This window comes from Aspergillus brasiliensis (genome assembly GCF_001889945.1).
Source record: "Aspergillus brasiliensis CBS 101740 unplaced genomic scaffold ASPBRscaffold_19, whole genome shotgun sequence".
In the NCBI taxonomy this organism is placed as follows: Eukaryota; Fungi; Ascomycota; class Eurotiomycetes; order Eurotiales; family Aspergillaceae; genus Aspergillus; species Aspergillus brasiliensis.
In genome coordinates, this window is record NW_027137460.1 from 261275 (window position 1) to 288366 (window position 27092).

Sequence of the window (27092 nt, forward strand, 5' to 3'; positions counted from 1 at the left end):
GAGACTCGGAGTAGTAGAGACAGAACCCACATTCCCCATTCATACCTGCAGTTCTGCACCTTGTGCTCATCATCACAAGGATTCCTCTGCGTTCGGTAAATATCTCGATACTACCTGCCTACCTTGGACTTACGTGCATTCGACCAAATTTGATTGACATTGCCACCAACTTGCTTTGCACTTACTTTGACCTACTTACTTTAGACTAGATAGAGTGGGACGCGGGAGCCCGGCCTCCATGGCATCGGCACAAGGGCCAGCCACCGAACATTTCTGAGCGAGCAGGGACCCAGGGGCAAGCAGTCTTTGGCGCTCAGGGGTTTCACACCGCTGTCCGTGGGAGACGGCGATCCTGCCCTAAACGCCAGGCTGAAACAATGGGCCCGCTTTTTGGCCCAGCGGCTTACCCGGTGGCGTTTTTATCACGTGATGGTCAGCCCTCGTCTCCAACCGCCCGACCACCACACACACAACTTTTTCCCCCGAAGCTTGCTTTTTTGCCTTCCCAGCTTCCCGAGTCGTCCACGACTAACCTCCAAAGACCACCTCATACTAACCTCATCTGCAGTGAGGGGGACACGTGCAGCGGTTGCCTTCCTTGACGACCCTGTGTTTGCCACCCCCAAGCTTCGAGCCTGCTTCTCCGCCTTGATCGCCCTTGTGTTGGCAGGCACAAGCATCGTGGCCTTGGTCGGAACAGCGCATAAGGCTTACCTCTCTAGCGCGAGCAAGAAGCTCTTGACTAGTCGAAGCTCAACCACTAATCACACTGCTTCCAGTGATCCGGTCACAGAAATGTCCTTAGTTTCGGGTCCTGGTAGGGCTGCTGGGACGGAATCCAGCTTGAACCTTAGTGTCGAAAGACATGTGGATTACATCAAGAACTTGGACAGCGTGCGTCATTCTTTATTATAACCATGGTTCTTCTCTTCATGATGGGGAAGATGGTTGACAGGTGATGCTAGAGGAGGGATGAGCTAGAATATTGGCTTACTGAACACCTTCGCCTGAATGGGGTGTATTGGGGCTTGACAGCTCTACATCTCCTTGGCCGTCCTAATGCCCTTCCTCGTGATGATACCATCAATTTCGTTCTCTCGTGTCAACGGGAGAATGGAGGTTTCGGAGCAGCCCCGGGCCATGATGCACACATGCTGTACACAGTGTCAGCAGTGCAGATTCTCGTAACACTAGACGCGGTGGATGAGCTGGAGAAACGCGGTCTAGGCGGAAAAGAGAAGGTCGGCTCTTTTATCGCAGGGCTACAGGACAAGAACACTGGCGCTTTCATGGGTGATGAGTGGGGTGAGAGAGATACACGCTTCCTGTACGGCGCGTTTAATGCCCTCTCCCTTCTTGGGCTCCTTCACACAGTCGATGTGTCCAAAGCTGTTTCCTACGTCCAGCAGTGTGAGAACTTGGACGGTGGCTATGGCATCCACCCTGGAGCTGAGTCACATGCCGGTCAAATATTCACTTGCGTAGGAGCCCTGGCAATTGCCGGACGGCTGGATTTGATTAACAAGGACCGTCTTGGAGGCTGGCTCAGCGAAAGACAGGTCGAAAATGGTGGCCTGAACGGAAGGCCCGAGAAACTACCCGATGCATGCTATAGCTGGTGGGTTGGTGCTAGCTTAGCTATGATCGACAAACTCCACTGGATTGATAGTGGCAAGCTCTCTGCTTTCATCTTGCGCTGTCAGGTATGCTATCCCTTCGCTGTGGCCTTGCCGGCATGGCACTGACCCAGTTCAGGATTCGGAGGCTGGGGGTATCGGAGACAGACCAGGCAGCATGGTTGATGTGTTTCATACCCATTTCGCCATCGCCGGTTTGAGTCTGTTGAAGTTCAATGGCATCCATGAAGTAGATCCAGTCTAGTGAGTTATGCAAGCCCCGCAATGCGGTAGTGCGGATAGCTGACCTTTTCGTTTAGTTGTATGCCGAAGGCAATAACACAGAAATATCTGCAACGGTAATACCAAGCTGTGTGGTGAAATCACCTCTAGCGCTCTGTTGTTTTACGTAGGCCTTACCTCCTGCAATCTAATAACCCGTTGTTCTTTATCTCCATGGATTATGGGATACAAGGCAGGAGAAAAGTGATTGGCACTGTGACTTATTTCCGCTTCATACCCCCTCACAATAGCCTTATGGAAAGGCTGTTAAGACACAGTGGCACATGATAGTAACCAAAGTCAAGTTATACAGTAGCTAGTCAACCAACACGGAGCATAAGTGAAGCTGTTATATCCTTGGAGTAGACTGGAGGAAAGTTTAGAGGAGATAGTAGTCTATTCAGCCATTAGTCACATCCGACGCTCTTCTATAATGTCAGATGCTGATTACATACCGTCCAATTCATCTGCAAACAGGAAAGGCTCATAGCATTTACTGGCCGTATAGCAAGCTTCTACCTTTACTATGGATGCGTTGATCAATACTGCACCTTTCGTTAGTTACTGGCACTAGGAGATTATCCAAATAAAGCAAAAACACTCTTAGATAGGTACTGGTGAATGAAAACTAGTAGAAGTAGTAGTGTACAGATGAACAAGTGGTATTTAGTTAGGTCTGCGAAGTTGTTGTCTCCTAGTATGCTAGTACTTTACTAGGACATGGCATTGGGTTATAGGACACAGATACTACGAATACTACATTTGCCTATGGCTATGACTTCACTCTAATTGCGCGAACTCATTGTATCATCGAATCAATACTAGGACTGTGCTTCATACAAGACTGCGTTTTCGGCACCTATACTGAAATATTGTTTTGCACCCACCCAGCCACTTAAATGATACTGCTAGTAACTACTGACGGAGTTTTACATATTTATATATCTTGTACTAGTACTACTGGCATTGCTTAGTTATTTCCCCAGAATGATAGAGGCCTAGCAGACGGTAAGAGGGTCAACTATGATCAGTCGTTTGGCTTACTGTATTTACTCCCCTGCCTGTATGACTGATACCTGCCTGTCTAGAGAAAGCTGTCTTGGTAGCTCTTTCTCTACTTGTGAGTCAACAGTGAAGGAGAGTCAGCCGGGCAGGTCCCCCATCTTCCTGTAACGCCTTTACTTCTGGAGCTTCTCATCCTTTCCTTCCAAGGCCGGCTTATCACATCGGTCGTTGAGAGAAACTCCTAGTCCTTGTTACTTCCTTCGATATCTTTCCCAGAAATCGAAGCTGGACCCTATTGCAGCCCTTTTCCGAAATGGATGCAGCTGCACTTTTGTGCAATATCTGCCCCAAACGGCCCACATTCAGCGATGTGTCGCACTTGCTTACCCATATCTCGTCGAAGGCACACTTGTCCCACTACTTCAATCTTCAAGTACGCAGTCATCAAGAGCAGCAAGCAGTGGCCTTACTACGTGAATATGACAGATGGTATAAGAGAAACAATTTAGCAAAGTTGCTTTCGGATCGGATGTCCTCGAAAGAAGCCCGCAAGAAAAAGATACACGCGAAATCATATACGGAGAACGAGACTGATGACGTTCCAGTGCCAGTATCCCCTGATTATCTGGACCCGCGCCTCTCTCGTTCTTATGTCATTGCAGAACCAGAGGCCGGAGATATGAACACGCCATACTCTTCAGCCAATGACGCTCCTGGTGACCCGCCTTATAGTCTCACATATACTTATCCTGTATTAGAAGACCATTCGCTGGCCCCAGTAACCTCACCGACAAAGACAGCACAGTCTCTATGCAGCCTCTGGAAGCAAGAACCAATGAAGGGCATGGAGGATGAGGACATTCCGGTGCAGACCGCATTGTACTGGGCGAAGAGACCGGACAACGAAGCAGATGTGGCTCCCCAGTCATCCGCCCAATACAGCTGTGATCCATTTGTCGACGATAATGACAATGACAACATTTATTTTCCCACCATCAATGATATGGAGAAGGAAAGAGCAGATGAAATTGCCAGACTGAAGGGGGTGCTGTGGCCTGGAATGGATATCTTTGACTCGGCTACCGAACAGATGAGACGCAGACGCAATCAGAAGAAGGATGAAAGCATCTTGAAGCTCATGGAGAAGACTTCCCTTTGTGTGGAACCCACGGAACTCGTTTTTTCTCCTACCGGAATCTTACGAAAGCAGCGTGTGATCTCAGGTAATGTCGAGGACAGCAGCCCTCTCAAAGGGGAGACGCCCATTCCGAAACGACGAGTAAATCGCCCCAAGAGGGTCCTCTCTCAAGTTGATCCTAATATTCAACGTGGACAAAGTAGGAAACGAAACCGGAATACTACCAAACGCAATGAGAAAACGGTGGATGGAGATACAAGAGGCAGTAATATACAATTCCTCAAGGCATCTCTAGTGCCTCAGCGGCCTCCTCGCCATGGCAGTTGCGGGGATGATATGGAAGAACTTGAAATGTCTTTCAAAGGGAGTAAAGTCAAACCTCGCACCGGATTTACCGTCTTTCACGATAGACCAGATCGGGGAAACGTGGGTTCTACAGATCCTCATCGTGGCGATGGAACTCATTCTATGGCGTCGGCTTCCTCCCATCCTCTATTCCTCTTGAAAGACTTCACACTTCATCCGGATTCTTATCCACTATCACCTGATGATACCTCTTCCGCAATGGCTGGACGAGCGCATGGCTTGATCATGAATAAGGAGAACATTGAACCACTCCTAGACGTTCGCGGCCGCATTGATCCTCTGATGGACTGGCATTCTCCTTCTTTCACGGAGACTTTGACCGGCGAGATCTGCTACCCACCGCAATACTTTTCTGGGGAATATCGACCAGTCGGCTTCAGACCGTTCGATAACCAGGATAGCCCCACTGGATACTCATTTAACCCTTTGGCTCTTTCACTCCCCCGGTTACTCGCCGACGATGGTCCAATGTATACTCCGAAACCAGAACATAGACCAAGCAACCAGTATGAGCCACAGCTGGGCTCACCCGAGTCAACGATTTCGGACGTTGATGAAAGCGAATTTGGCCGTCTTTACCTGGATGGGAGCTCGTTCTAAGTTCTGGCCCTTGCCTGGGTACCCTGAGTTGAGCCCGGTTTCTGCGGGTCTAACCATTTATTTATACGGTCCTTGTACGATCATATTTGCCTTAAGATCCGAAAGAGCCATTCCTTTGTAGCTTGCCTTGCATTCACCTTATATACAAGGGCTACCGTTACGTGGTATGGAGACTTGGGTGGCTGGTATTGCGTTGGGGTTAAACCTCAATGGTAGCTGTTATACGTTAACTGTCAGACGACGGCCCTTGACACTGTATACTAGTATGCTATTATGTATAAGGATGCCAAAGATGTTATGCTTATACTAAGAGAAGGACGGTGAGGGAGAGAGAATGCGTATACTTTACTACAATACAATTTTCGATGCCTCGGAATAGTCCAGTAGATATTTATGCCTCAGGCAGAAATGATTATATCATCTTCTCAAGTGCAATTAAGGCAATTACGCGTGACGGCGTGACGGAGCTCTTGTACGCGTCAAGGTCCCCGAGCCGCGGACACGCATTTGACGCTAAGGCCAATTCTTTGGCTCCGGATCCCGTTTGATGTGATTCGTTTGATGCGAGATATATGAATACAGAGGCTCTAGGTTGTTTTTGGACGTCTAGGGCGCGACCAGCAGGTGCTACCGCCACGGCGAACCCTTTCCCCTCGGTGTCCTTATAGAGCTATAGGAAAATGCCTCTTCCCTCATCGCAGACTTCTTCGTCACCGGGAGTGAAGCGGAAGCAGTCAACTATCGCGAGCTTCTTCACAAAGAAACCTCAAACAGCCCAACAAAAACCAGTCAATGCCGCCGAAGAGAAAGGCCAAGCTGCTGCTCCCGAGAAAACGGACAATCAGGAACGAGCGCCAAAGGAAGATACCGCCCTGATTGATGAGGAGGAGGATGATATAGTGGCACCGGCTCCTAAAAGAGCTAGAACGAACGGCCTTCACCCCGCACGCAAAGAAGAGCTTCCGAATCCTACATCCACTTCCACCACAGAGCGACCCCCGGCGTCGAATAGTAGTCAAAGGACTGAGATATTCAAGTTCAGCAGCTCACCTGCGGTGAACATCGGAGCAGAAAGGCCGCGGGAGGCAGCTGATTTGGAGGCCAGGCAAAGACAGAAGGAGAGAGAAGAGTTACACCAGAAGTTCGTGCGGAAGTTGGGTGGTGCGGACTGCCTCATAGGTATTGGAAGAAATGCCGTCAGTGAAGCTACTCCCGAGGAGGGTGCTGAGCCCGAAGATGAGGAGGAATCAGCACCCCCTCCAGCTAAGGGCAAAGCTGCTGCAAAGAAAGGCGGAAGCAAGCTTACACCCATGGAGAAGCAAGTCATCGACATAAAGCGCAAGCATATGGATACGGTTCTAGTAGTTGAAGTCGGCTACAAGTTCCGATTCTTTGGTGAAGATGCGAGGGTCGCCGCAAAGGAATTGTCTATAGTCTGCATCCCTGGAAAACTCAGATTTGACGAACGTAAGTATGGTTCCGTCGCCTCCGTTCTCAACTTCTGCTTTATTATTGAATCATGCCTAACGTAGGTCTTCTGGCTTCTAGATCCTTCCGAAGCACACCTCGATCGTTTCGCCTCCGCTAGCATACCGGTACACAGGTTACACGTCCATGTAAAGCGCCTCGTCGCCGCAGGTCATAAGGTCGGCGTCGTAAGACAAATCGAGACTGCTGCTTTGAAAGCAGCTGGCGACAACCGGAACGCACCCTTCGTGCGAAAGCTCACAAATTTGTACACTAAAGGTACCTATATCGACGATGCTGAGGGCTTAGGAGGGCCTATGCCTGCAGCATCTGGTGGCGCTTCACCAGCAACTGGTTACTTGCTATGTATTACCGAAACAAATGCAAAGGGCTGGGGCAATGATGAGAAGGTTCAAGTGGGAATTGTAGCTGTCCAGCCAGCTACAGGGGACATAGTCTATGACGATTTCGAAGACGGGTTCATGAGGAGCGAGATCGAAACCAGGTTGCTGCATATTGCACCCTGTGAGCTTTTGATAGTTGGCGAGCTTTCCAAGGCTACGGAGAAGCTCGTTCAGCATCTCTCGGGCAGCAAGTTGAACGTGTTCGGTGACAAGACCCGCGTGGAAAGAGTGTCTAAGTCGAAAACTGCCGCCGCGGAGTCACACAGCCATGTGTCCAGCTTTTATGCAGGAAAAATGAAGACGGCCAGTGCTGCAGATGATGCGCAGGCGAGTAGCCTACTTCAGAAGGTACTCAATCTGCCAGAGCAAGTGACTATCTGCCTCTCGTCTATGATCGAGCACATGAAAGAATATGGCTTGGAATATGTTTTCGAGTTGACTAAATACTTCCAACACTTTTCCTCTCGATCACACATGCTTCTTAATGGAAACACTCTGATGAGCCTTGAGATATATCAGAACCAAACGGATCATACGACTAAAGGCAGTCTCTTCTGGACACTTGATCGGACACAAACGCGGTTTGGACAGCGCATGCTCCGGAAATGGGTTGGACGTCCTCTGCTGGATAAGTCGAGACTGGAAGAGAGGGTGAACGCCGTCGAAGAGCTGAAGAATCCAGAAAAGACAGTAATGGTAGAACGGCTGAAGGGGTTACTTGGAAAGGTCAAGAGCGACTTGGAAAAGAGCTTGATCCGGATCTATTACGGCAAGGTTGGTACTTCCTTTCGGGTTGACTGTCACCCTTAAGTAAAGACTAACAAGACAATCAGTGTACTCGACCGGAACTCCTCACTGTTTTGCAGACGATGCAAATGATTGCGCAGGAGTTTTCTGACGTGAAGTCACCTGCGGATACCGGTTTTGCATCTACTGCTATCAATGAGGCGATCACTTGTCTCCCTACAATTTTGGAAGATGTTATAGCTTTCCTGGACAAGATAAATATGCATGCTGCGAAAAGTGATGATAAATACGCCTTCTTTCGCGAAGCCGAGGAAACAGAAGACATTAGCGACCAGAAGCTCGGCATTGCAAGTGTTGAACATGAGCTAGAGGAGCATCGCTCTGTTGCTGGCCAGAAGCTTGGAAAGAAGACGGTTGAATACAAATCCGTTGCAGGGATTGATTATTTGATTGAAGTCGAGAACAGCTCGGCTTCCATCAAACGTGTGCCTGCATCGTGGGTGAAAGTGAGCGGCACCAAGAAAGTCTCGAGATTTCATACACCTGAAGTCATCCAACTCATGCGACAGCGTGACCAACATAAAGAAGCATTGGCCGCGGCTTGTGACAAGGCATTCATATCCCTTCTCGCCGATATAGCAACTAAATATCAACCTTTCCGGGATAGTGTGCAGGCGTTGGCCACGCTTGACTGCCTGATAGCTTTGGCGACTATAGCTAGTCAGCCGGGATATGTGAAGCCCGAATACACGGATCATACGTGCATTCAAGTGGAACAGGGACGTCATCCAATGGTCGAGCAGCTTTTGCTGGACAGTTATGTACCAAACGACATCGACTTAGACAGCGACAAGACACGCGCCCTTCTGGTCACCGGACCCAACATGGGCGGTAAGTCCAGCTATGTACGGCAAGTAGCCCTCATCGCCATCATGGGGCAAATAGGCTCCTATGTTCCCGCGCAGTCGGCAAAGCTCGGTATGTTGGACGCTGTGTTCACTCGCATGGGTGCTTTCGACAACATGCTAGCTGGCGAGTCTACCTTCATGGTTGAGCTCTCCGAAACCGCGGACATACTCAAGCAAGCGACTCCACGGTCACTTGTAATTCTGGATGAACTGGGCCGAGGCACGTCCACGCACGATGGCGTTGCAATTGCACAAGCTGTCCTTGACTACATGGTGCGGTCAATCCGGAGCCTTACACTCTTCATCACCCATTATCAGCATCTCTCTTCAATGGTCCATTCCTTCGCAGATCACGAATTACGCAATGTGCACATGCGCTTCACCGAGTCAGGTACCGGAACAGACGAAGAGATCACATTCCTCTATGAGGTTGGTGAGGGCGTGGCGCACCGCAGCTACGGGCTGAATGTCGCGCGATTAGCAAACCTGCCAGGGCCATTGCTGGACCAAGCCCGGCAGAAGAGCAAAGAACTGGAAGAGAAAATCCGCCGACGGAAACTGGCTGGTCTTGTGACGGCGGTCGGAGAGGTCATGGAAGGCTCCAAGGATGGAAATATGATTGAGCGTCTCATCAGCAGCGCAGAGCAGCTGTGATTGATAAGCATATTGATGGATTTTGTTTGCCTTTCTATATGAGATGAGCGTATTGTCGGCGTTGCATGACGAAAGTATTTGTTAGGCTTTTAGACATAGATCTATGAACATCAATCAAATGACTCGTGAAAAGCGGAGTCTCCACACTGCTGTTTCATTCATCTTCTACACATCGGGCAGTGAAATCTACGATGGGCAACAGGCGGAATGGACTTCTAGTCAAACAACGGGTGAATCCCAACCCAGGGCCATCACGAAACACCGGCACAGGGTATAGATAGAGCCATCCCAGACCGTCTACTCCACGGGCTTCGTACCAAACCCTAAAATCCAAACTGAGCAAGTTCATAAAAGGATTCATCCGATTCGAGCGCGTCGTGGGTGCAACACGAGGTGAGAAAAAACGGACAATTAAAGGAAAGCGAAAAAAAAAAAGGGGGGTAATCTAGACAGAGACTTGATGAATAGAAGATCACCTCGCGCCCGTGGGGATTTCAAATTTTTTTCCTTCGTTTTTTGTATTTCAGGTTGATAGCCCTCGTTTTTCTCTTGTTTCTCTCTTTTTCTCTCTATATGAAGTCCAGTGCAAAGTCATAAGAATTCTGGACACACACAAGACAGGAATGATAAAAGAAAAACAACAAAAGGACAAAACGAAGTCACAACAACCCGGATGCCGCATCAGCCCATAAGATAAGATAGTTCTTTTTTGCCTTCCCGACCTCCCAGAATCATTTCCAACGCAAGCAAGGGTACATAGCCTCGAGAGGGAAAAAGATGTTTGACGAAAACTCGGAGTTGGTAAAGGAAATTAACGAAGACGGCGGGCCTCGCGTTCGGACTCGAGCAGGCAGAGGATGTCGTCAACACGGACTGTTTTGCGAACGAAGAGAAATTTGGTTAGCTTGAATGTGTGCGATAGATGGGTTTTGAGATGACGGGGCGACTGCTTGGTTGGTTGACTGGCTGGCTGGATGGATGGAACGAATGCGACATTTCCCCGTGGAGTTGAGAGAATATCCCGCGATACTGGCTGGTTCCTTTAACTTCCCCCCTCTTGAATTCCTGCGTGCATTGTGTTGGGTTTCGAAGATTCGTCCTTTTCGCTCATTCAATTGTTCTGTTGTCGGTTTCCGTTGCGTGTGCACTTTCCGATTTTTTTCTTTTGCCTTTCTTCTCGCGGGATTCTTTCTCTTCAAAGGAAAATGGATTCGATTCGGGTCCAACCAACCAGCGCCACCACCATAGCCGTAGAAAATATATCATCAATTGTAATCAACGGAGAAATCGCATACCTGGGCCCTTGACGTTACGGATGATGCTGCGGGAGGTGTCGTCCATGAACTCGACGCGGACCTGGGTGACACCACCACGGGATCCTATTTGAAGAAAAAGATGTTCGTTAGAATTCTGCTCTCAAGCAACAAGGTGCCATCCACGCCCGTCGCCGAAACAACGCAATTGTATATATTTCCAGGCGGAAGGCATCGAAATTCGGAGATTTGAGATATTCACGACGTACCGGTACGGCCGAGGACACGGGTGACCTTGACGAGCTTAGCGGGCTGCTTGGCGGAATCCATCTTGGAGTTGGGCTTGACGACAGCGAAGGACTGACGGGATGCGTGAAGATGGCGTTTGGGGGGGGTTGGCAGAAGTTGAAGCCGTTCGTGAAAATCGAGGGATTTGCGGCTTGTGTGGGTTGGGTTTCTGTTTTGGGCTAAAGGCGAGGGCTCAGGGCTAATGTGGCCTGAGCCGTCAGGCAGTCACAAAAGCCTGGAATGTCAGGCCGGTGGTGAGGTAATCATTATTTTCTGTGGCCTGATATACTAGGCATAAATATCAGGCAGCAAATAACCCTGAATGTACTGGCCTGAGGTATGAAATTTGGCCCCTCCGATGACGGGATTTCAGACTCTTTTCTGCGGCATCTTCTTCCTTTCCTCCACGCCGCTGATTCCCCCCTCTACCTCTCTCTTACCTCTGTTTAACTCTTATTCTCCTGTTCGCAATACCTTTTTTAGGATATTCGACAGTCTCTTGGATCTTGGACTCATCTTCTAATCCTTCAATTGCTCCTTTTCTTTTCTTTCCTGTCATCTCCAATTCCTTGCCGGCTTACCCCGCGCCGTTGATCGTCAGTATGGATCTCGTCAACCAGTGAGTCAATTGCCCCGTAGCAAGCATTGGACCCCACGATCACATTATTTCATTCGCTTTATACATATATTCGTACTCATACTAACATCTATCCTACAGCCTCGAAGGAAGACTGCTCTTCGCTGTCCCCAAAAGCAAGTCTCCCGCCATGACTCACTCTCCCTGACCGCAAAACAGCCCCCAACGGTCCAACCTACCATTGGCCCCCAAACCAAGCACCGGACTAACGCCTGCCTTGCCATATACAGAGGGCCGTCTCCAACAAGCTACGCTGGACCTCCTGGCCGGCTGCGACATCCAGTTCCGCCGCGAAACCCGCCTGGACATCGCCCTGGTCAAGAACCTTCCCATTGCCCTCATTTTCCTCCCCGCCGCAGATATCCCCACCTTCGTCGGTGAGGGCCGCGTGGATCTTGGTATCACCGGACGCGACCAGATTGCTGAGCACGATGCGCTGCTGCCCCGCGGTGAAGTCTCGAATGTGGAGGAGATCATGGACCTCGGCTTCGGCGCTTGCAAGCTCCAGGTGCAGGTTCCGGAGAAGGGCGACATCACTGAGGCCAAGCAGCTGATTGGCCGGAACGTCGTTACCAGCTTCACTGCTCTCACTGAGGCTTTCTTTGCCAAGCTTGAGGGCAAGAGCGACGCTGAGAAGAGCGAGCTCAGCACGAAGATCAAGTATGTCGGCGGCAGTGTTGAGGCTGCTTGCGCTCTGGGCGTTGCCGACGGTATCGTTGATCTTGTTGGTATGATTAATGACCCATCATTCGCAGCCTTATTAGGCCATTCAACGACTAACCACGTCCATAGAGTCCGGTGAGACCATGAAGGCCGCTGGTCTCAAGGCCATCGACACGGTCGTCGAGACCATCTCCGTCCTGGTCAAGTCCAAGAAGACTCAGAACCCTCTGGTTGACCTGATCGCTTCCCGTATCCGCGGTGTCATCAGTAAGTCCCTGCTTGCTCCTTGTTTTCCATATCCCCCGATCAGTCCGGTTAATGTATCTTTCTTCTCTGCAGCTGCCCAAAAATACGTCCTCTGCCAGTACAACATCCCCCGCGGAGAGCTGGCCACCGCCTCCAAGATCACCCCGGGCAAGCGCGCTCCCACGGTGACCGCGCTGGAAGAAGACGGCTGGGTGGCCGTCAGCTCGATGGTCGAGAAGAAGAAGATCGCGACGGTCATGGACGAACTGACCAAGGTCGGCGCAACGGATATTCTGGTCCTGAACATCGCCAACTCGAGAACGGGTTGAGCGTGAAACTCATACCTTGCTATCTTCTTGCTTCTCCTTTTCTTCTTTTCATGTATAGGGCGCGTTTCTTTCCTTTCGCATCATATTATATTTCTTGTGATCAAAATATTATCGGCAATTCCTAGATGGTTAGACGGTGTATAATCAAGTCCATGAGATACGGTTCAATGACCAGGTTCAATGACCAGAGTATAGCATATCTATTCCATAACTAGTACTACTAATCAATGTTATTGAAGTCTTAGCTATGAACATCATATCAAGCCACGGTTGGTACTACCAAATGACCTCAAAAGTGGAAAGTACTCACCGCCGTAGTATAAGATATGTAAGGATACCAAGGGCAAAAAAAGTGGAAAAAGAAATATAAAACTAGTACTTAGTACCTATCAGATGAAATCAGATCAGACCCCGCACATTCAGTCCTGCAGGAACCCGAGGATCCATAGTATGATCTTTCAGTTGAAAATTGACTGGCCTACTTCCCTTGGCACTGGCAGTTACTATTGGCAATATTTATCAGTTCAGTTAGTACTACTTACTACTGTGGTCTGAAACTCTTAGATCCCTGTTTTCATGATATCATGTCTGTAGACGATATATAATATCACTACTATACCCATGTACGGAAAGAGGGCAGAGTTGGTAAACTACTAGTAGTATTCAGTGAAATTTCTACTGTGAAGACGGCCGAGGAGTGATGCTTGAAGCAATCCAAGGAATTGTAATGTAACATATATACAGACTAGCAATTCTAGTCATGAGCAATGTATGGTGATAGAATGTAGTCCCTGCACATCACAAAGGCGGAGACCCGGTTCAGCTCCAAAAGAAACCAAACAAAGTATCGATACACTTTATATTTCATATGAAAGCTCTTTCATTATTCATTCATAGTCGTCATAAACAGGATGCAGTGCGAACAGTATTTATGATAGGGGTATCGTTTCTAGTATGCATAGTCGGGAATAACAATGACGATATGTATGCATGCATGGTGTTTGTCTGGTTGAGAGGGGAGAGAAAGTGAGAGGTAGGAGGATGACAAATCACGACGACGAAGATGACTGTTGCTGGGAAGAATCACCCAGTCCAACACCCTCTTGTCGGCCCCTGACTAACGCCAGAAGACACTGACCTACGCCCTCTAGGTCGCCTAGAAGCCCGACGTGTCCACGGTCGCTCTTCACCAGGCCACCCTTGATGATCCGGTATCCCGGCGGCAGCATGGCCGCGGAGGCAAGACAGACGCCGTCGCCGGCGGCGAATGCCAGATCGTCGTAGGCGTCTTGGTATGGGATGCGCTCGCGCGATTCGACGCGAGCTCCGTAGACGGTGGGCACGGACTTGCCGTATAGCACGGCAAAGGGCGGGTATTTGTTCTGCGACTGATGCGAGGCGTCGAATGCAAGCTCTTGCTTGAACCGTAGGACCTCTGCTAGAGTACGCTCTAGATAAGTCACGGCTGCCGCACGGGGTATGGTCGTGGTCGTGGTAGCCTTGGTATTGGCTGAACCCTTGAAGTTGGGGGTTGGTCCTACCGCGCTCTCCAGATTCGGGGGAGCGACCGGTGCCGATTTGCCGGTAGCCTCACTGGAAGGATTTGCTGTTTCTTGAGGATTCTGAGTGTGATTATGTGATGCCTGCTCGCTATTGGCATCATCTGACGAGGATAGATTATCCTTACTGCCTAGGACGGTGGAGATGCGCTTTCCAAGAAGAGGCAAATTGTCCTTGAAGCCTCTGTTGCTTCCAAGCGGAAGAGCCGGATTGATACAAGGGGAGAGCCGATAGTCGTCCCACGCCTGAGCGGAGAAGAAGTCCACACGGTACTCTTCCTTCGTCCGCTTGTCGATGAAGCAGTGCCCGTCCTCTGGAAGGAGGGCAAAGCTGGTACGGAAGGTGAAGTTCACCTGGGCTGTAAGGACGCGGGAACTAAGCAGCACATCATCTCCATTACGGAGAGGGCCCAAGATGTTGACACAGTGCTGCGGGACGCCTGCATAGAGAACTCCTGCGAAGAGATCCGGCCGCTGATTAACGGCATGCCGTGTGATGAGGCCGCCCAGACTGTGGGCGATGACGTAGGCTCCGCGCTTTTCACGAGGGACGTCTGGGGAGTTACAAGGCAAGCCTTCTAGAAATTTGACTAGTCGCTTAGCCAGTAAATGCGGACTCAATCGCCAGTCGTAACCATAATCGTGGACTCGGAGATCCCCGTTGACGGCGTTCGGGCACTTTTGAAGGCGCTTCATCAATCGGCGGCAGATGTCGACTGGGCCAACATGGGACAACACGCCGGACGGGATGATGGTTTCTTCCATGCGTTCCTCGTCTTCCGGGTTTAGGCCAACCTCCAGATCCACCTTGCGAAGATTCAAGCCGACCTTCATCGGAACCCACAGTTGGCGCTGGGGCGGCTTGGCGGACCGTAAGACTGAGCCTCGATAGCCTCCCAGAACAACAACGTCACCGGTCATTTCGGCCATGGCCTCGGTCAAATTGGGATACTGTGCACTGATACTGGTCCGCGGAGAACGGGCCCGAGGTGTCACCGTATCATCACCCGGCATCTCCCGAGCAGAGGGCGGCTGGTCTGGCGTGGCGTAGGTGTGGCCTCTGCGATTAGCTACATCGGACAGAAACGGCCTATAACCCCAATCACTTCGGAAGTCTTGCAAATGCAGCGTGGGCATACTAAGCAGCCGGCTGCTGGAATCCTGGAGGCTGTCTTTGATCGCCTTGAACCGGCTGTTGACCTGCGAATGAATATGCTCGTAACGGGGACGTTGTTCGAGAGACGATGCGGTTGACGACGCTCTCAAGTATAGTGACTGATCTGAAGATGATCTCCGTAGGAGGGAAGGTGGGCCTGTTGTACTGGGTCTTCGCGCATAGGAGTGCCTAGCGGTCGTGGCGCCCCCTAGAGGGTCGAGTTCAGAAACTTGCTCCTCGGGGCTATCTCTAGATTCTGGGTCGGAGAACGACTTGCGCCGGGACTGCAGCGTGGATTCCTCCTTTTCCTGCTCCAGCGCCAGCTTCGATGCGGGCTTCAAGGTCTGACTGCGAGACCGGACTTGGGATGACGAACCGGGTCGGAAGGAGAGCGATGATCGTTTAGTTAACAGATCTGGCAGGAACTTCTTCAGGCGTATATTGGTCAAGGAGTCGCCAGACCACGCCCTGGGTCGAAGGGGTAACCCAGATTTCAAGATCGAACGGGTGAAGCTGGTTCGCTGGCCGTCCTTGGATCCCCGGGCGCTGTCACGCTGTGGCACCGCCAAGTCCGCCGAAGAGGCTTGAGCATCACCCGGCTTAGCAGCCGGTTCCTCAGGCAAAGCTTCTGGTTCGTCGGTAATTTCGGGCGCAAAAAGACCCTCCGGTTCCGGGGTATCCGGGATTGTGTCGAAGTAGCTGCTTTGCCGTTCCATCATTCGACTTTTCTCTTCCGCAGGCGTAAGACGCGCCTTCATACGGCTCTGGGCGCGACCAATGCTAACCCCGACCACTTCATTGGCTTCATCTTCGCGGACGGCGTCCGGGAGATTTGGATCCTCACTGTCGGAACTTGAATTGACGGTGAAGGTGGGCGAGTGCTCCGCAGCTGGCGACATGTGTGCAATGACGGGGACCTGACCATTGGTCCCCGCCGGATGTGCAGGAATCGCCATGGTTAGGGTGGGCGGAGAGGGGAGAAAGAGCTGAGATTATGTATGACCCATGCAGGGAAGGGAGTTTAAGAATCGAGTGATGAGGGAAGATAAGAATAGATGGGAAGAGAAAGGTTGAGACAGACTAGAGAGGGCAGTTCAATTAGGATCCATCACATGTCAAAGTGGATAGATAAATGGGTTACTATGGAGTAGCGCACTAAACTAACGGTTTGAATGTCTGTGATGGAGCATTCGTATTCGCGTTAGGGTGGCTCCATAGGGGCGAGACTGAAGCGTGCTTGGAGGCGATCAGCAAATCAAGCGGATCGAGACCATAACAATAATGGGGGCACGAGAGACCGAGGGACGGAACACAGATGATAATAATGAATGAATTATGGACGAGGGGAAGAAATGGACAGGTACCATCGAAGGAAGGGAAAAAAGCAAAAGAAATAAGCCATGACGAGCAGGGAAGAGAAAAATAGAAAAAAAAGCAAGAGGGCCAAAAAAAAAAGTCAGAGAAAGAGAGGTTCCACCGCACAGCCTCCGGGCGTTCCGGAAGAAGCTTCCTGTCAGTTGCGACGATTATTTCCAGCTTCTAAGCAATAATAATGGAGCAGGCAGGCTGTACTCGCGCGACGGGGTTATTCTTGGGATCCGACCATGGATAGTGCCGGATAGTTCAACATAGCTGAGCGTTAGTGGGATGCTTGGCCGGAGGTTAAGTCAGTGGCTGATCACCAGAAGGATTTGCTGTCTCGGAGCGGAGCTGAAGTCAGCTTGGGCTTCATTCAGACTATACTGTGAGTTAGTAAACTAGTTAGTTAGTTTCACGGGCGCAGAATCAGCAAGAGATCGAGTGGAGAGCCATCGGAGAGCATCCGTGAAGAGCCACACGGTCCATGGGTTCATTCTATCGAGCACCGTAGATGGGCATGTCCGATGTACTGCACAGAATCAGTCCATTGCAATGGCGATGAGATCATATCCCAGGCAATAGCATAACCATCGCATCACATCGTCAAATGCAGTAGATGCATATCGTCATAGTAGCTCCTCTCGGTTGGCGGGCAGCCGAAGCAACAGAACAAATGAGAACGAAGATAATTTTGAGGGGAGATCAAGAAGATCAAGATGGAGCACCTGATGCGCCAATCAGCTGACAGCCGGCGGACTCATTGCCACTGGTCGGACTTCCTTCCCACTTACCATAACAGTTGACTTGCTTCAACTACGAAGTACAGTCAGAAAGTAGCCTGGACTGTGTTGTTTACGCTCTACATCATTGGCCTGCGACCTGTCCATTGCTTGAATCTCAATCACACTGAGGATTGGCACAAATGTTCCCAGTCTCCGCATGCCAGCACGCCGGAATGTGGCTATCCCGACGCTAATTGGCATCCGTCCACTCATCCAACTCCAATCGCTACGTGCTAATTTAAGAGCCCATCTCTAGTCTCTTCGTGCAACCGATCTCTGCGCAACAAAGGAATCCGCGTCATGGTACACATCATATTCATAAAATCACACTAATACAAGCACTAGCATATCGCGTATTCGTATCTCATTAAAACAGAAGTAATAAGGCGGGGTTCATTCCCCAGCGACCATAGCGTTCAGTAGAAGATCACCGCTGGGTCCTGAAATTCCCCGTTTGAATCTCCTGCTCCCCTTCTCGAGCAATGGCCGAGTTTTTGGCGGCCCCTTCTTCGTGCCCAAAGGCCTTGTCGACCGCCGCAGTTAGCCCGCCTCGCAATGACTCCCCCGCTCCCTGTTTCAGGTCAGCATCAGCCGCTCGTTAGTGTCGGATAGCCCGCGGCCACTACGGAAGAGTGCCTGGCTAGACTCGACGGGGTGGTTGGGGACTTACATGGATTCCCGCAGCAGCCGATTTCACACCGCTGCCAACGGACTCTCCTGCCTGCGCCGACTTGGATTGGGTGCCATACGTGCTACCGGACGATTGCGTCGGTTGGTATCCCACTCCGCTGGTGGTTTGCGACCCCGAGACCGGGGCAGTGTTGTAGCCAGCTGCGCTTGAGGCAGCGCCCCCACCAGCGGCAGCAGCTTGGTTTGGTTGCTGATAAGCCGCTCCGCCGGTGGTGTCGGTAGGTTCACGCATGGCTCCAGCACCAGTTGCGTTGGTCGATTTGGAAGACATTTCGCCCGTCTTGCTGTTAACGCGGGGGTCTAGCTTATTCAGAAGGGAGGACTTGTGCGGGCCTGCGGTGGAACTTTGAGGGTTCGAAACGTTGTGAGTGGCCTGGGGATGTACGTTGCCGGTAGTTGTTGCGCCAGGGGCGTATTGCGCGCGGTTATTTAGATCGCTATCGACGCGGGGATCGGCCTTGTTGGCTAGATCGGATTGATGCGGTCCTGCTGTGGTGCGCGCAGGGCCGGTAGTTGCTTGACCAGTGCTGGTGATGCCGCTGCCAACTTGGGTCCCAGTTGCAGTGGTTGCGCTGGGGTTCTGGTTGGGTTCACCGAAGGTGGAAGAATAGTAGGGAGGCTGGGTACTGCTCATGGTGATAAGAGTTTCAATTAGTAGGTTTCGTTCGATATTTGGATATGATGTTGCTGAGGTAGTATTCAGGCCCACAATGACTCTGTCTTCATCTTATATAAGGAGGCGAGGCGCGAGTCTGGGAGCCTTCGACATCATCGATCAGCCGGTGACGTCAGGCTGGACGTAGCCATGGTTCAGACGCGACCATCACTGCCATTGTTGGACTCAAGATATTGTCTGTAGTGAATCTAAGCGGACGAGGCCAGTCACAGTGAATGCAGTGATTGGGGATAATAGATGCTTGATGACTCTATTCATCTTCAGTGTCTGCCAGTATACAATCACGTGGGTGTCTTATCGATAAGACTGCAGAGCACAATGATGTCATGAAGCCTAAAAAAAAAAAGGCAGAGAACACAGAAATCAAAGACTAACAGTTATGATAGCTCGAGCAGCCATAACTTGCAGATAAATGACCAGTAATCAAGGACTGTCCGACTAATCAAAAACCCAACACAATAACTCCGAGCCGAACCTCATCAAGGGACCAACCCGACCAGAATGCTCAGCCGCGGGGACACCGGAGGAGTTACTACAAACAGAGCGAAGGCCTAGTGTCGCCCGCGGACGAGCCGAGGTTCATCACGACTCAGGGTCAACGCCGAAAAGATGGGGGCCTCTTCAGCCCCCATTAACGTTATTCTCCCTCATTCACCTTCTAGTTATCTTCATTCACTCTATATAGTTAATTATATCAAATCAGCCTTCCAAAAATGTCCATCACAAACCGCCAACTCATCTACGTCAAGGCCCCGACGGCAGCCATCGACCCGTCGCTGACGAGCGGCACCTTCAAACTAAACAGCACCACGATCGCCTCCAAAGACAATGTCCCCGACAACAAAGTCCTCGTGCGCATCCACTACTTGGCTCTCGAGCCCGCCATGCGCCAATGGCTTACCGCCAAACGGTCGTACATCGCGCCCGTGGAACTCGGCAGCATCATGCGCGGCCAAAGCATCGCCCAGGTCCTCTCCGTCGGGAGCAGCCTGAAGTCTCAATACCAAGTGGGCGACTGGGTCATCGCCTACTCCGGATGGCAGGAATACGCATTCCTGGGCGCCAAAGAGGCGCAGAAGATTTCCGTGCCTGCGGGCTGCAAGCCGACGGACGCCATGTCCGTGCTGGGCATGACTGGCCTGACGGCGTATTTCGGCATGATGGAGGTGGGCAAGCCCAAGGCAGGGGATACCGTGGTTGTGTCTGGGGCAGCGGGAGCGACGGGGATGGTGGCGGGCCAGATCGCCAGGATTCAGGGAGCGAAGAGGGTGATTGGAATTGCGGGCAGTAAGGACAAGTGTGAGTTCTTGTGTCGGGAGTTGGGGTTTGATGTGGCGATCAATTATAAAGATGAGGATTGGAAGAAGCAGTTGAAGGAGGCGACGCCGGAGTATATTGATGTTTACTTTGATAATGTGGGCGGGGAGATCCTGGATGCGTGTCTGGGGCGCGCGGCGCAGTTTGCCAGGTTTGTGATTTGTGGTGCGATCAGCCAGTATAATGTTGCGAAGCCGAAGGGGCCGGCCAATATCATGCAGGTCATTGTGAGTATTCATTCATCCCCTTGAGAAGTGGGTTGGGGCTACTTGCTACTTGGAAAGTATGCTAACAGTTGCAGTCGCAACGAGTCAAAATGCAGGGCTACATCGTGTTCGACTACGCGAAGCAGTACCCGGATGCGTTGCAGGATCTGGCCAAGTGGTTGACGCAGGGCAAGATCAAGCGCAAGGAGCACATTGTCAAGGGGGGATTGGAGTCGGCGCCGCAGAGTTTGGTGGATTTGTATAAGGGAGTGAATACGGGTAAGATGATGGTGGAGGTGGTGCCAGCTGAGGAGGGAATTAAAGCGAAGCTGTAACTACATTAGCAGTTACTAATTTAGTATACTATAATTGCAATAAACATATAATCTTCATTCAGAGCCAATTGATTTTCTGAAATTGTGCTTATTGCTAGACTACTACTACCTGTTAACTCATAATGACCACTGCGGCTGCAACCATGGCTGGACCACCATTACTTCATCCTCACAACTCACGTCATACTGATGATCTCCACCACCGAACCACCATCATCACCACCACAGACTCTCTACTGTGACAGCACCAATGGCACCATATAAACCGGATTCAACCCTAGACTAGACACCAGTTTCACCATGTTACAGCGCCAATTCCTCCGTGCATCCTTGCTACGTCCTACCCACGCAATCCGCCACAGTATCCGCCCGAATTTATATATCTCAAGCACACACCTCAGCTCTACACCAAACTATTATTCCACAACTCAGAAACACTACTTCTCTCATACATCCACCAGAACTCAATCTGACCTGCACAAAATGGCTGCTGCAAGCAACGAGAACTTTAAGCTGGAGAATCTCTTCGGCGTGAAGGGCAAAGGTATACCCAACCCATATACCCCTCTACTACCTACCTACGAGTTATACTAACAAACACAGTGGCCCTAATCACCGGCGGCGGTTCCGGCATCGGCCTCATGGCCACACAAGCCCTCGCAACCAACGGCGCCAAAGTATACATTACGGGCCGAACACAAGAGAAACTCGACCGGGTAGCGTCCTTGTACAACAAGAACATCAGCGGCGAAATCATCCCGATCGCATCCGACATCACGTCCAAAGAATCGATCACCAAGCTCGTCAAGGAGATTGAATCCCGCGAGTCCCACCTCTCTATCCTCATCAACAACGCCGGAATCAGCAGCAGCACCGATGACACGGAGAAGAGCGACCCGCAGGATCTGAAGAAGTCGCTCTTCGACGAGGCCACGCCCATTAGTGAATGGGAGGATACCTACCGGACGAATGTAGTGCAGTTGTATCTCACGACTACTGCGTTTCTTCCGCTCTTGCAGAAGGGCTCAGATCGTGAAAAGGGGTGGAGTAGCACGGTTATTAACATCACTAGTATCTCGGGTATTGTGAAAGTGTCGCAGCATCATTTTGCGTATAATGCTAGCAAGGCGGCGGCGATCCATTTGACCAAGATGTTGGCGCATGAGGTGGCTGATAGTGGGTTGCGGATTCGGGTGAATAACATTGCCCCGGGAGTGTTTCCGAGTGAGATGACGGCCGGGGAGAGTGATGAGAAGCAGAAGAGTCAGTTGGCCAAGGAGAAGTATGAGGGCAAAGTGCCGGCTGCGAGACCGGGCAAGGATGAGGATATGGCCAGTGCGGTGCTGTTTGTTAGTACGAATCAGTATCTGAATGGGCAGACGGTGGTGGTGGATGGGGGGTATGTTTTGGCTGCTGGGACTGTTTAATTATCTCCTTTCCCGCCCAGATAGTGAGGATAGTTATGTGTTAATGAATGTATATGTTATTGATGTATATCAAGATTGTACATCCATTCTGATCTCATCACTTCCGATGCTTTAATCCGTCGATTCGCATCTGGGTTCAACATTGCGTATACCACGTTCCTACATTGTGCCTATGACACACACGTTAGCACATCTCACCCCAAGCATTAACAACAAGAAAGAACAAGATATGAAAGGAAAAGAAGAAAACTTACCTCCCCCAACCCCTCAATAACTCCATATCCCTCCCTCCTCTTCCTCCCCATCAAATACTCCGCATACCGCCCATCCTCATCCTCACTCGCACTCCGCCAGATAATCCTCCCAAGCCTCAAAACGAGGTATATAATCCCAGCAGCCCAGATATCCACAGCCCGGGGGCCATCCCCTACCCCTCTGGAAGACTTCCCATACCCATGCCGACGATAAATAGACGAAGAGTGAAAAGTAGGAGAAAAGGAAAGCACCTCCGGCGCAAGATAAGGATTCCTCCTGCTGGCACATCTTCCCCGCCTAGTATCCTCCTCCAACTTCTCAAACTTCTGTATCCCCATTGATAACCCCCTAACAAGGGGATAGACCTCTTCTTTCCATGCTGCGTAGTACCCACTATCACAATAACCAGTACCATGATAATCCAACACAGTCGCATTCCCAAGATCCCCAAGTTTAACACATACCCCATTGGGATAACAAGAAAGAAACACATTCTCCACACAAAGCCCCCCATGTACAATCCCCATCTCATGAAGAAACTCCACCGCACTCATAATCTGATAAAAGATCTTATCTGCATCATCCCTCTTTTCCCTTTCACCTCCATTTATCATATCGTTTCCCCAGGATTTGGAAGAAATATACATTCCTAAATCCCCTAACTCGCAATACACACTCACAAGACATGTTTCTCCTCGAGAGTTGGGCAAGATGTCAATCGTGCGGAGGAGATGTGGATGCGAGAGGGTAGACGAGAGGAGGGATTCCAGGGTGGATTTCAAAGTGGTTTTTGTGGAGGAGGAGGAAGGAGTTGGGCGGAGGGTTTTGACGACGTGGTGTTCCCTTTTCCTTTTCTCTTTTTTGGGGGCTGTGGTGGTGGTTGTGTAGAGACGGACGGAACTGGAGGTGCCGTAGTGGAGGATTGTGGTGCAGGTGCCGTATTTGTCTTTCAATGTTGGTTCTTGTTGTGATTGCTGTGAAGGGCGATGGTGATGGTGGTGAGGAGGAAGGAGTGGACTCTCTTCTGATATCAGAGTCTTGTCTGTGTCTGTGTCTGCCTCTGAGAGGAGGAGTGAGCTGGTAGTACTAGCAGCAGCAGTAGTATTGGTGGTAGGTGTATGTGTATGTGTATGCCATGATGGAAAAGCAAGCGAAGACAAGGAGAATTCCGAAAAAGGGAGTTTGAAACACATGGAGTTTTTGGCTATTGCTATCGTTGACGGCATATCCAAGTTCCTCTCTATTTAGTATCGAGAGCATGTAGTAGTAGAGATGAAGTAAAGAGAAGTAGAATTGAAGTAGATAGTAAGGAAATATCCCACAAGTATATACCCCAGCTACTAACTAATTTACGGAGTACCTACCACCTACTAACTATGAGGCAATTGTCGATCAGTCAGAGAGTGCGGAGGTAAGTAGTAGTACCTCCTGACAGACAACCGACTAACTCGCTAACTCGCTAAGTAGTAAATGTATGGTCCAAAATACATCCAACTTAATCCCTCGCGGCGCGAAGGATCAACCTCACCTCACCTCACCTCCGACATCACTGACGGATTTACTTCGTGGCTGTAGACTACCATCAGTTTCTGTTCTGAGTAAAAGTAAATGATGACATCTACTTACAGAGCAGGCTTATAACAGAGACTACGTATGCATGTTGTACAACATACATCTAGTTATAAGTTTATCATTGTAGGCTGGCTATGGTACCTGCACGGCATCAAGCAAGGGTCACAAGCAGCTGCTAGTCATCGTCACCGCCAGTCCCAAACTACTAACTGATGAGGCATTTCCATCGCCAATCAATCAATCCCATTATCGAGATTTCTTTACGATGTAGGCCTACCCCGCGCCACGACTGTCTAGACCAAAAGATGGGGCTTGTTGAACCGCGGGACGGATCTGAATTGAACCAGAGTTATTTGTCTACTTTGCTCTGTCTACTCCTTTAGTACTTTGTCTGCATGCAAATCAGCTGTAAGCTGTATATAGCTAGGAGTAAGCTCAGGTCTATCTAATACGGCCAATATCATACACCATGCAAAGACAGAATCCCAGTCCATCAAAATAAAATAATCACCGACCAGCGAATTACCCTGCCATAGTAATATGTTCATCGAGAAAAGAAAAATGATTATTCTAAATAGTGGGAGGCAATCATCGTACTTTGCCCGCCTCGCGAACCTCATGCATAAACCCGTCCTCGTCACCTGCCGAGCCCAACATCCAGTAATCGCCCATGCCAGACGCCATCTGCCCGCCTCCGAACCCAGTCGCCGAGGCGGGCGCACTGTGTCGCTCCTGCGCCCGAGTGCCTCCCTGTCGGGGTCCCCAGCTGAGAATATCCTGCACCGCCTTGCGACTCTGGTCGTCTGGCTTGGTGTATCCAAACAGCTGTGGCTGCAAGCAGCCGAGGATCGCAACAGCGGCCCGGATCATGATCCGGTCTCCTTCGAACACCCAGCAGTCCCAGACTCGGCTGAGACGCTCCAAGTCCAGCCCGTTCGTCAGCAGGGACCGGAACATCGGTTCCCAGATCTCTTCGTCGCTGAGCCGGAGCGTCTCGTGCAGATGCGTCGTCAAACGCGGGAATTTGTATTTCAGCGTCGCAGACGCCAGTGAATATGTACGACCGATTGCCCCGCGGTCCAACGTAAGAAAAGCAACAGGGAGCGGCCGGTTGAGCGCATTGGCCATGGCAAGGAACGCGGACGATGGCGATGGAAATTGCAAGACAAGGAGGGCAGCGATGGTCTAGACTAGTTAGTGATGAGATCATTGAAGGGCACGAAAAGAGAACACTCACATGCAAGCCACTGACATAGCCCACATCGCTGCGATACATCGAGTATGCCTGCAAAACATCAATCAACGTCTCGCGCAGCGGTCCTCCCACTTGGAACAAGTTCAAGTCGGGGAACGCCTTGGACGCATCGGCATCGATCGCTTCGAACCAATCCCTCATGCGCTTGTTGGTCTCCCCAGAATCGCCCTCGGGTCGCGCCCGCACGTCCTTGGCGCGTTGTAAGGCCTTTTTGTATGTTTCCTCGGAGAGAGCCAGCTCATTGCCGATGGCACGCTGCCAGGTCGAGCCCCGGATCCGAGGTGGCACTCCGCGCCACCATAACTCCCGCGTGCGGGTTTCATTAATGACATTATCCCAGTTCGGGTACACGTACTCGTCCCAGATCTGCTGAAGAGTCTCGCGCGTGTTGTCTTTTTCGCATTTCACGGACGCAGCCTTCGCAGCACGGCGCTTGTCTAGGATCATTGTTTAGTTATCGACCATGGCAAAGAGACAAGTCACATACCTGCTTCGCGGGCCTGCGCCATCATTCGCTTGTATTCCTTCAAATGCCGCTTTTCCTCCTTCTGATCCTTCGGAGGCAGCCAGCTGGGCCGCGTCCGCGTCAGCACCTTCTCCTTCTCCTTGCTAGGAGGTAACGGATCGATCATGATGTTGGATTTCTGCAACGGAGGCAGCTCAATGGTGCTTTTGGACCCGCGCTTGGATTCCTCGCTCGATCGGAGAGAGGAGAGCCCGCTTTGCAGGCGCTCTCCCCGCTGGCGCTGGCGCTCGTCGGCGTGGTATTCCAAGGCTTCCGTGATAATCTTGGCCTCTTCCGACAAATCCGACATCATATTGTTGTATGAGTATGCTCGCGGGTTACGGGGCGAAATCTGGCCACGCTCAGGTCCGGCAGAGCTGGAACGATTGTTGCGGGTTGTGGGAGATCGCGAACCAGAAGGCGACCGGGGAACGGTGACATCGGAAACCGAATGCGACAGGGGCAGGGGTCGGGGGCCAGGACTGCGACCGTTGGGGCTGGAAGCCCGGGACGGCGCTCGATCTTGCACTGGCCGTGGGGAGATGGGAACATTCCAGAGACTCGCATCCTCGGGTAACTCTTCGTCGGAGTCATGGTATTCAGCCTCCAAATCCTGGACGGTTTTACGAGGTCGCTGCCACGAGGGCTTTCGGTTGAGGGTGTGCGTGTTGACGGGGGTCAGGGACAGGCTGTGAGTCGATGGCGACGAGCTCAAGCTCGACGTCGGTCGCAATGGGGACGAGGAACGCGAACGATGAGGCTTCGTGACTTGAAGGGCTGATTGCTTGGTGGAGGCTGGATCCCGGGGGTTGCCGGGGCGGTGCTTGGGACCACGGCCCGGTTGAGCCAAGGTGCCATTGACCTGCTTCGGACCGGCAGGGGAGGGGGGCTTTGTTTTCGTGGCTGTCAGATCGCGGGTTGTCGCAACCGCCGATTTGGTCTGCATAATGGCCGCTGAAGCTCGTGTGATTCCCCCATTCTGGACGTACGGGGTTGCACCCTTGACGTAGGAGACATGCACATCATCCTGGAGGTCCACTTCCTCGAAATTGGAGATATCAGTGAAGATGGCCTCAGGGCCCGAGTGCTGCGAGGAGGAACGATAGGAGGACGACTTGGAGGACTTGGACCCGGAGAGGTCAGGAGGGGAATTCGGGGTGGTCGTACAAACGGTTGTCATCTCGGCGGGAGAAGCTGCAGAGTGCGAGACTCTTCCCAGATCAGAGTACGGGAAGAACCTCCAGGGGGATGAACCTCAAAGCAGCTGCGAATCTACCGGGGACGAGAAGAAAGACGAGGCGAATACGGTCCGATGGTGTCGCAATTTGGTGACAAAGAAAACAAGCCGTTATTTGGAACGAAAGACGGGGGTGAAGAGGTGGGATGATCTCCGGA

The 27092-nt window shown here is 51.1% G+C and overlaps 12 protein-coding genes across 12 annotated transcripts; 7 read left to right on the plus strand and 5 right to left on the minus strand.

Moving 5' to 3' along the window:
* Nucleotides 1-221: 221 nt before the first annotated feature.
* Nucleotides 222-2363, plus strand: ASPBRDRAFT_188123 (Rab geranylgeranyltransferase subunit beta BET2). Its single transcript, XM_067620116.1, has 5 exons — nt 222-432; nt 569-894; nt 966-1703; nt 1756-1880; nt 1937-2363. The coding sequence occupies exons 1-5, from the start codon at nt 378-380 to the stop codon at nt 1977-1979; spliced, it is 1287 nt and encodes a 428-aa protein (XP_067473981.1). The 5' UTR covers nt 222-377; the 3' UTR covers nt 1980-2363.
* An 853-nt stretch (nt 2364-3216) lies between these two features.
* On the plus strand, nt 3217-5007 carry ASPBRDRAFT_59527 (uncharacterized protein; the record flags this gene model as incomplete). The annotated part of the gene is made up of 1 exon (XM_067628071.1): nt 3217-5007. The coding sequence occupies one exon, from the start codon at nt 3217-3219 to the stop codon at nt 5005-5007; it is 1791 nt and encodes a 596-aa protein (XP_067473982.1).
* A 680-nt stretch (nt 5008-5687) lies between these two features.
* Nucleotides 5688-9187, plus strand: msh3 (mismatch repair protein MSH3; the record flags this gene model as incomplete). Its single annotated transcript, XM_067618898.1, has 3 exons — nt 5688-6474; nt 6556-7652; nt 7712-9187. 3 exons carry the CDS (start codon nt 5688-5690, stop codon nt 9185-9187), a joined length of 3360 nt encoding a protein of 1119 aa, XP_067473983.1.
* Nucleotides 9188-9754: 567 nt separating this feature from the next.
* On the minus strand, nt 9755-10840 carry ASPBRDRAFT_48680 (40S ribosomal protein eS28; the record flags this gene model as incomplete). Its single annotated transcript, XM_067626140.1, has 4 exons — nt 10710-10840; nt 10483-10566; nt 9805-10060; nt 9755-9772 (listed from the first exon to the last, which is right to left on the minus strand). Coding segments are annotated over exons 1-3 (180 nt in total), but the record flags the coding sequence as incomplete, so codon positions are not given.
* Nucleotides 10841-11330: 490 nt separating this feature from the next.
* ASPBRDRAFT_200732 (ATP phosphoribosyltransferase) lies at nt 11331-12603 on the plus strand (the record flags this gene model as incomplete). Its single annotated transcript, XM_067621472.1, has 4 exons — nt 11331-11347; nt 11525-12093; nt 12158-12295; nt 12368-12603. The coding sequence occupies 4 exons, from the start codon at nt 11331-11333 to the stop codon at nt 12601-12603; spliced, it is 960 nt and encodes a 319-aa protein (XP_067473985.1).
* Nucleotides 12604-13652: 1049 nt separating this feature from the next.
* On the minus strand, nt 13653-16274 carry ASPBRDRAFT_137540 (uncharacterized protein; the record flags this gene model as incomplete). Its single annotated transcript, XM_067618908.1, has 1 exon — nt 13653-16274. The coding sequence occupies one exon, from the start codon at nt 16272-16274 to the stop codon at nt 13653-13655; it is 2622 nt and encodes an 873-aa protein (XP_067473986.1).
* A 99-nt stretch (nt 16275-16373) lies between these two features.
* ASPBRDRAFT_59531 (uncharacterized protein) lies at nt 16374-17422 on the plus strand (the record flags this gene model as incomplete). Its single annotated transcript, XM_067628072.1, has 6 exons — nt 16374-16454; nt 16524-16551; nt 16781-16830; nt 16980-17033; nt 17088-17203; nt 17374-17422. 6 exons carry the CDS (start codon nt 16374-16376, stop codon nt 17420-17422), a joined length of 378 nt encoding a protein of 125 aa, XP_067473987.1.
* Nucleotides 17423-17957: 535 nt separating this feature from the next.
* dprC lies at nt 17958-19146 on the minus strand. Its single transcript, XM_067626141.1, has one exon. It carries the CDS (start codon nt 18781-18783, stop codon nt 18100-18102), a length of 684 nt encoding a protein of 227 aa, XP_067473988.1. The 5' UTR covers nt 18784-19146; the 3' UTR covers nt 17958-18099.
* A 380-nt stretch (nt 19147-19526) lies between these two features.
* On the plus strand, nt 19527-20749 carry ASPBRDRAFT_48684 (NADP-dependent oxidoreductase). Its single transcript, XM_067626142.1, has 2 exons — nt 19527-20369; nt 20444-20749. Exons 1-2 carry the CDS (start codon nt 19539-19541, stop codon nt 20681-20683), a joined length of 1071 nt encoding a protein of 356 aa, XP_067473989.1. The 5' UTR covers nt 19527-19538; the 3' UTR covers nt 20684-20749.
* A 417-nt stretch (nt 20750-21166) lies between these two features.
* Nucleotides 21167-22110, plus strand: ASPBRDRAFT_137436 (SDR family NAD(P)-dependent oxidoreductase; the record flags this gene model as incomplete). Its single annotated transcript, XM_067618894.1, has 2 exons — nt 21167-21227; nt 21287-22110. The coding sequence occupies 2 exons, from the start codon at nt 21167-21169 to the stop codon at nt 22108-22110; spliced, it is 885 nt and encodes a 294-aa protein (XP_067473990.1).
* A 56-nt stretch (nt 22111-22166) lies between these two features.
* Nucleotides 22167-23591, minus strand: ASPBRDRAFT_137337 (uncharacterized protein; the record flags this gene model as incomplete). Its single annotated transcript, XM_067618882.1, has 3 exons — nt 22167-22280; nt 22365-22730; nt 22824-23591. 3 exons carry the CDS (start codon nt 23589-23591, stop codon nt 22167-22169), a joined length of 1248 nt encoding a protein of 415 aa, XP_067473991.1.
* A 934-nt stretch (nt 23592-24525) lies between these two features.
* Nucleotides 24526-26877, minus strand: ASPBRDRAFT_137445 (putative TBC domain protein; the record flags this gene model as incomplete). Its single annotated transcript, XM_067618896.1, has 3 exons — nt 24526-25122; nt 25175-25629; nt 25680-26877. The coding sequence occupies 3 exons, from the start codon at nt 26875-26877 to the stop codon at nt 24526-24528; spliced, it is 2250 nt and encodes a 749-aa protein (XP_067473992.1).
* Between the last annotated feature and the right edge of the window lie 215 nt (nt 26878-27092).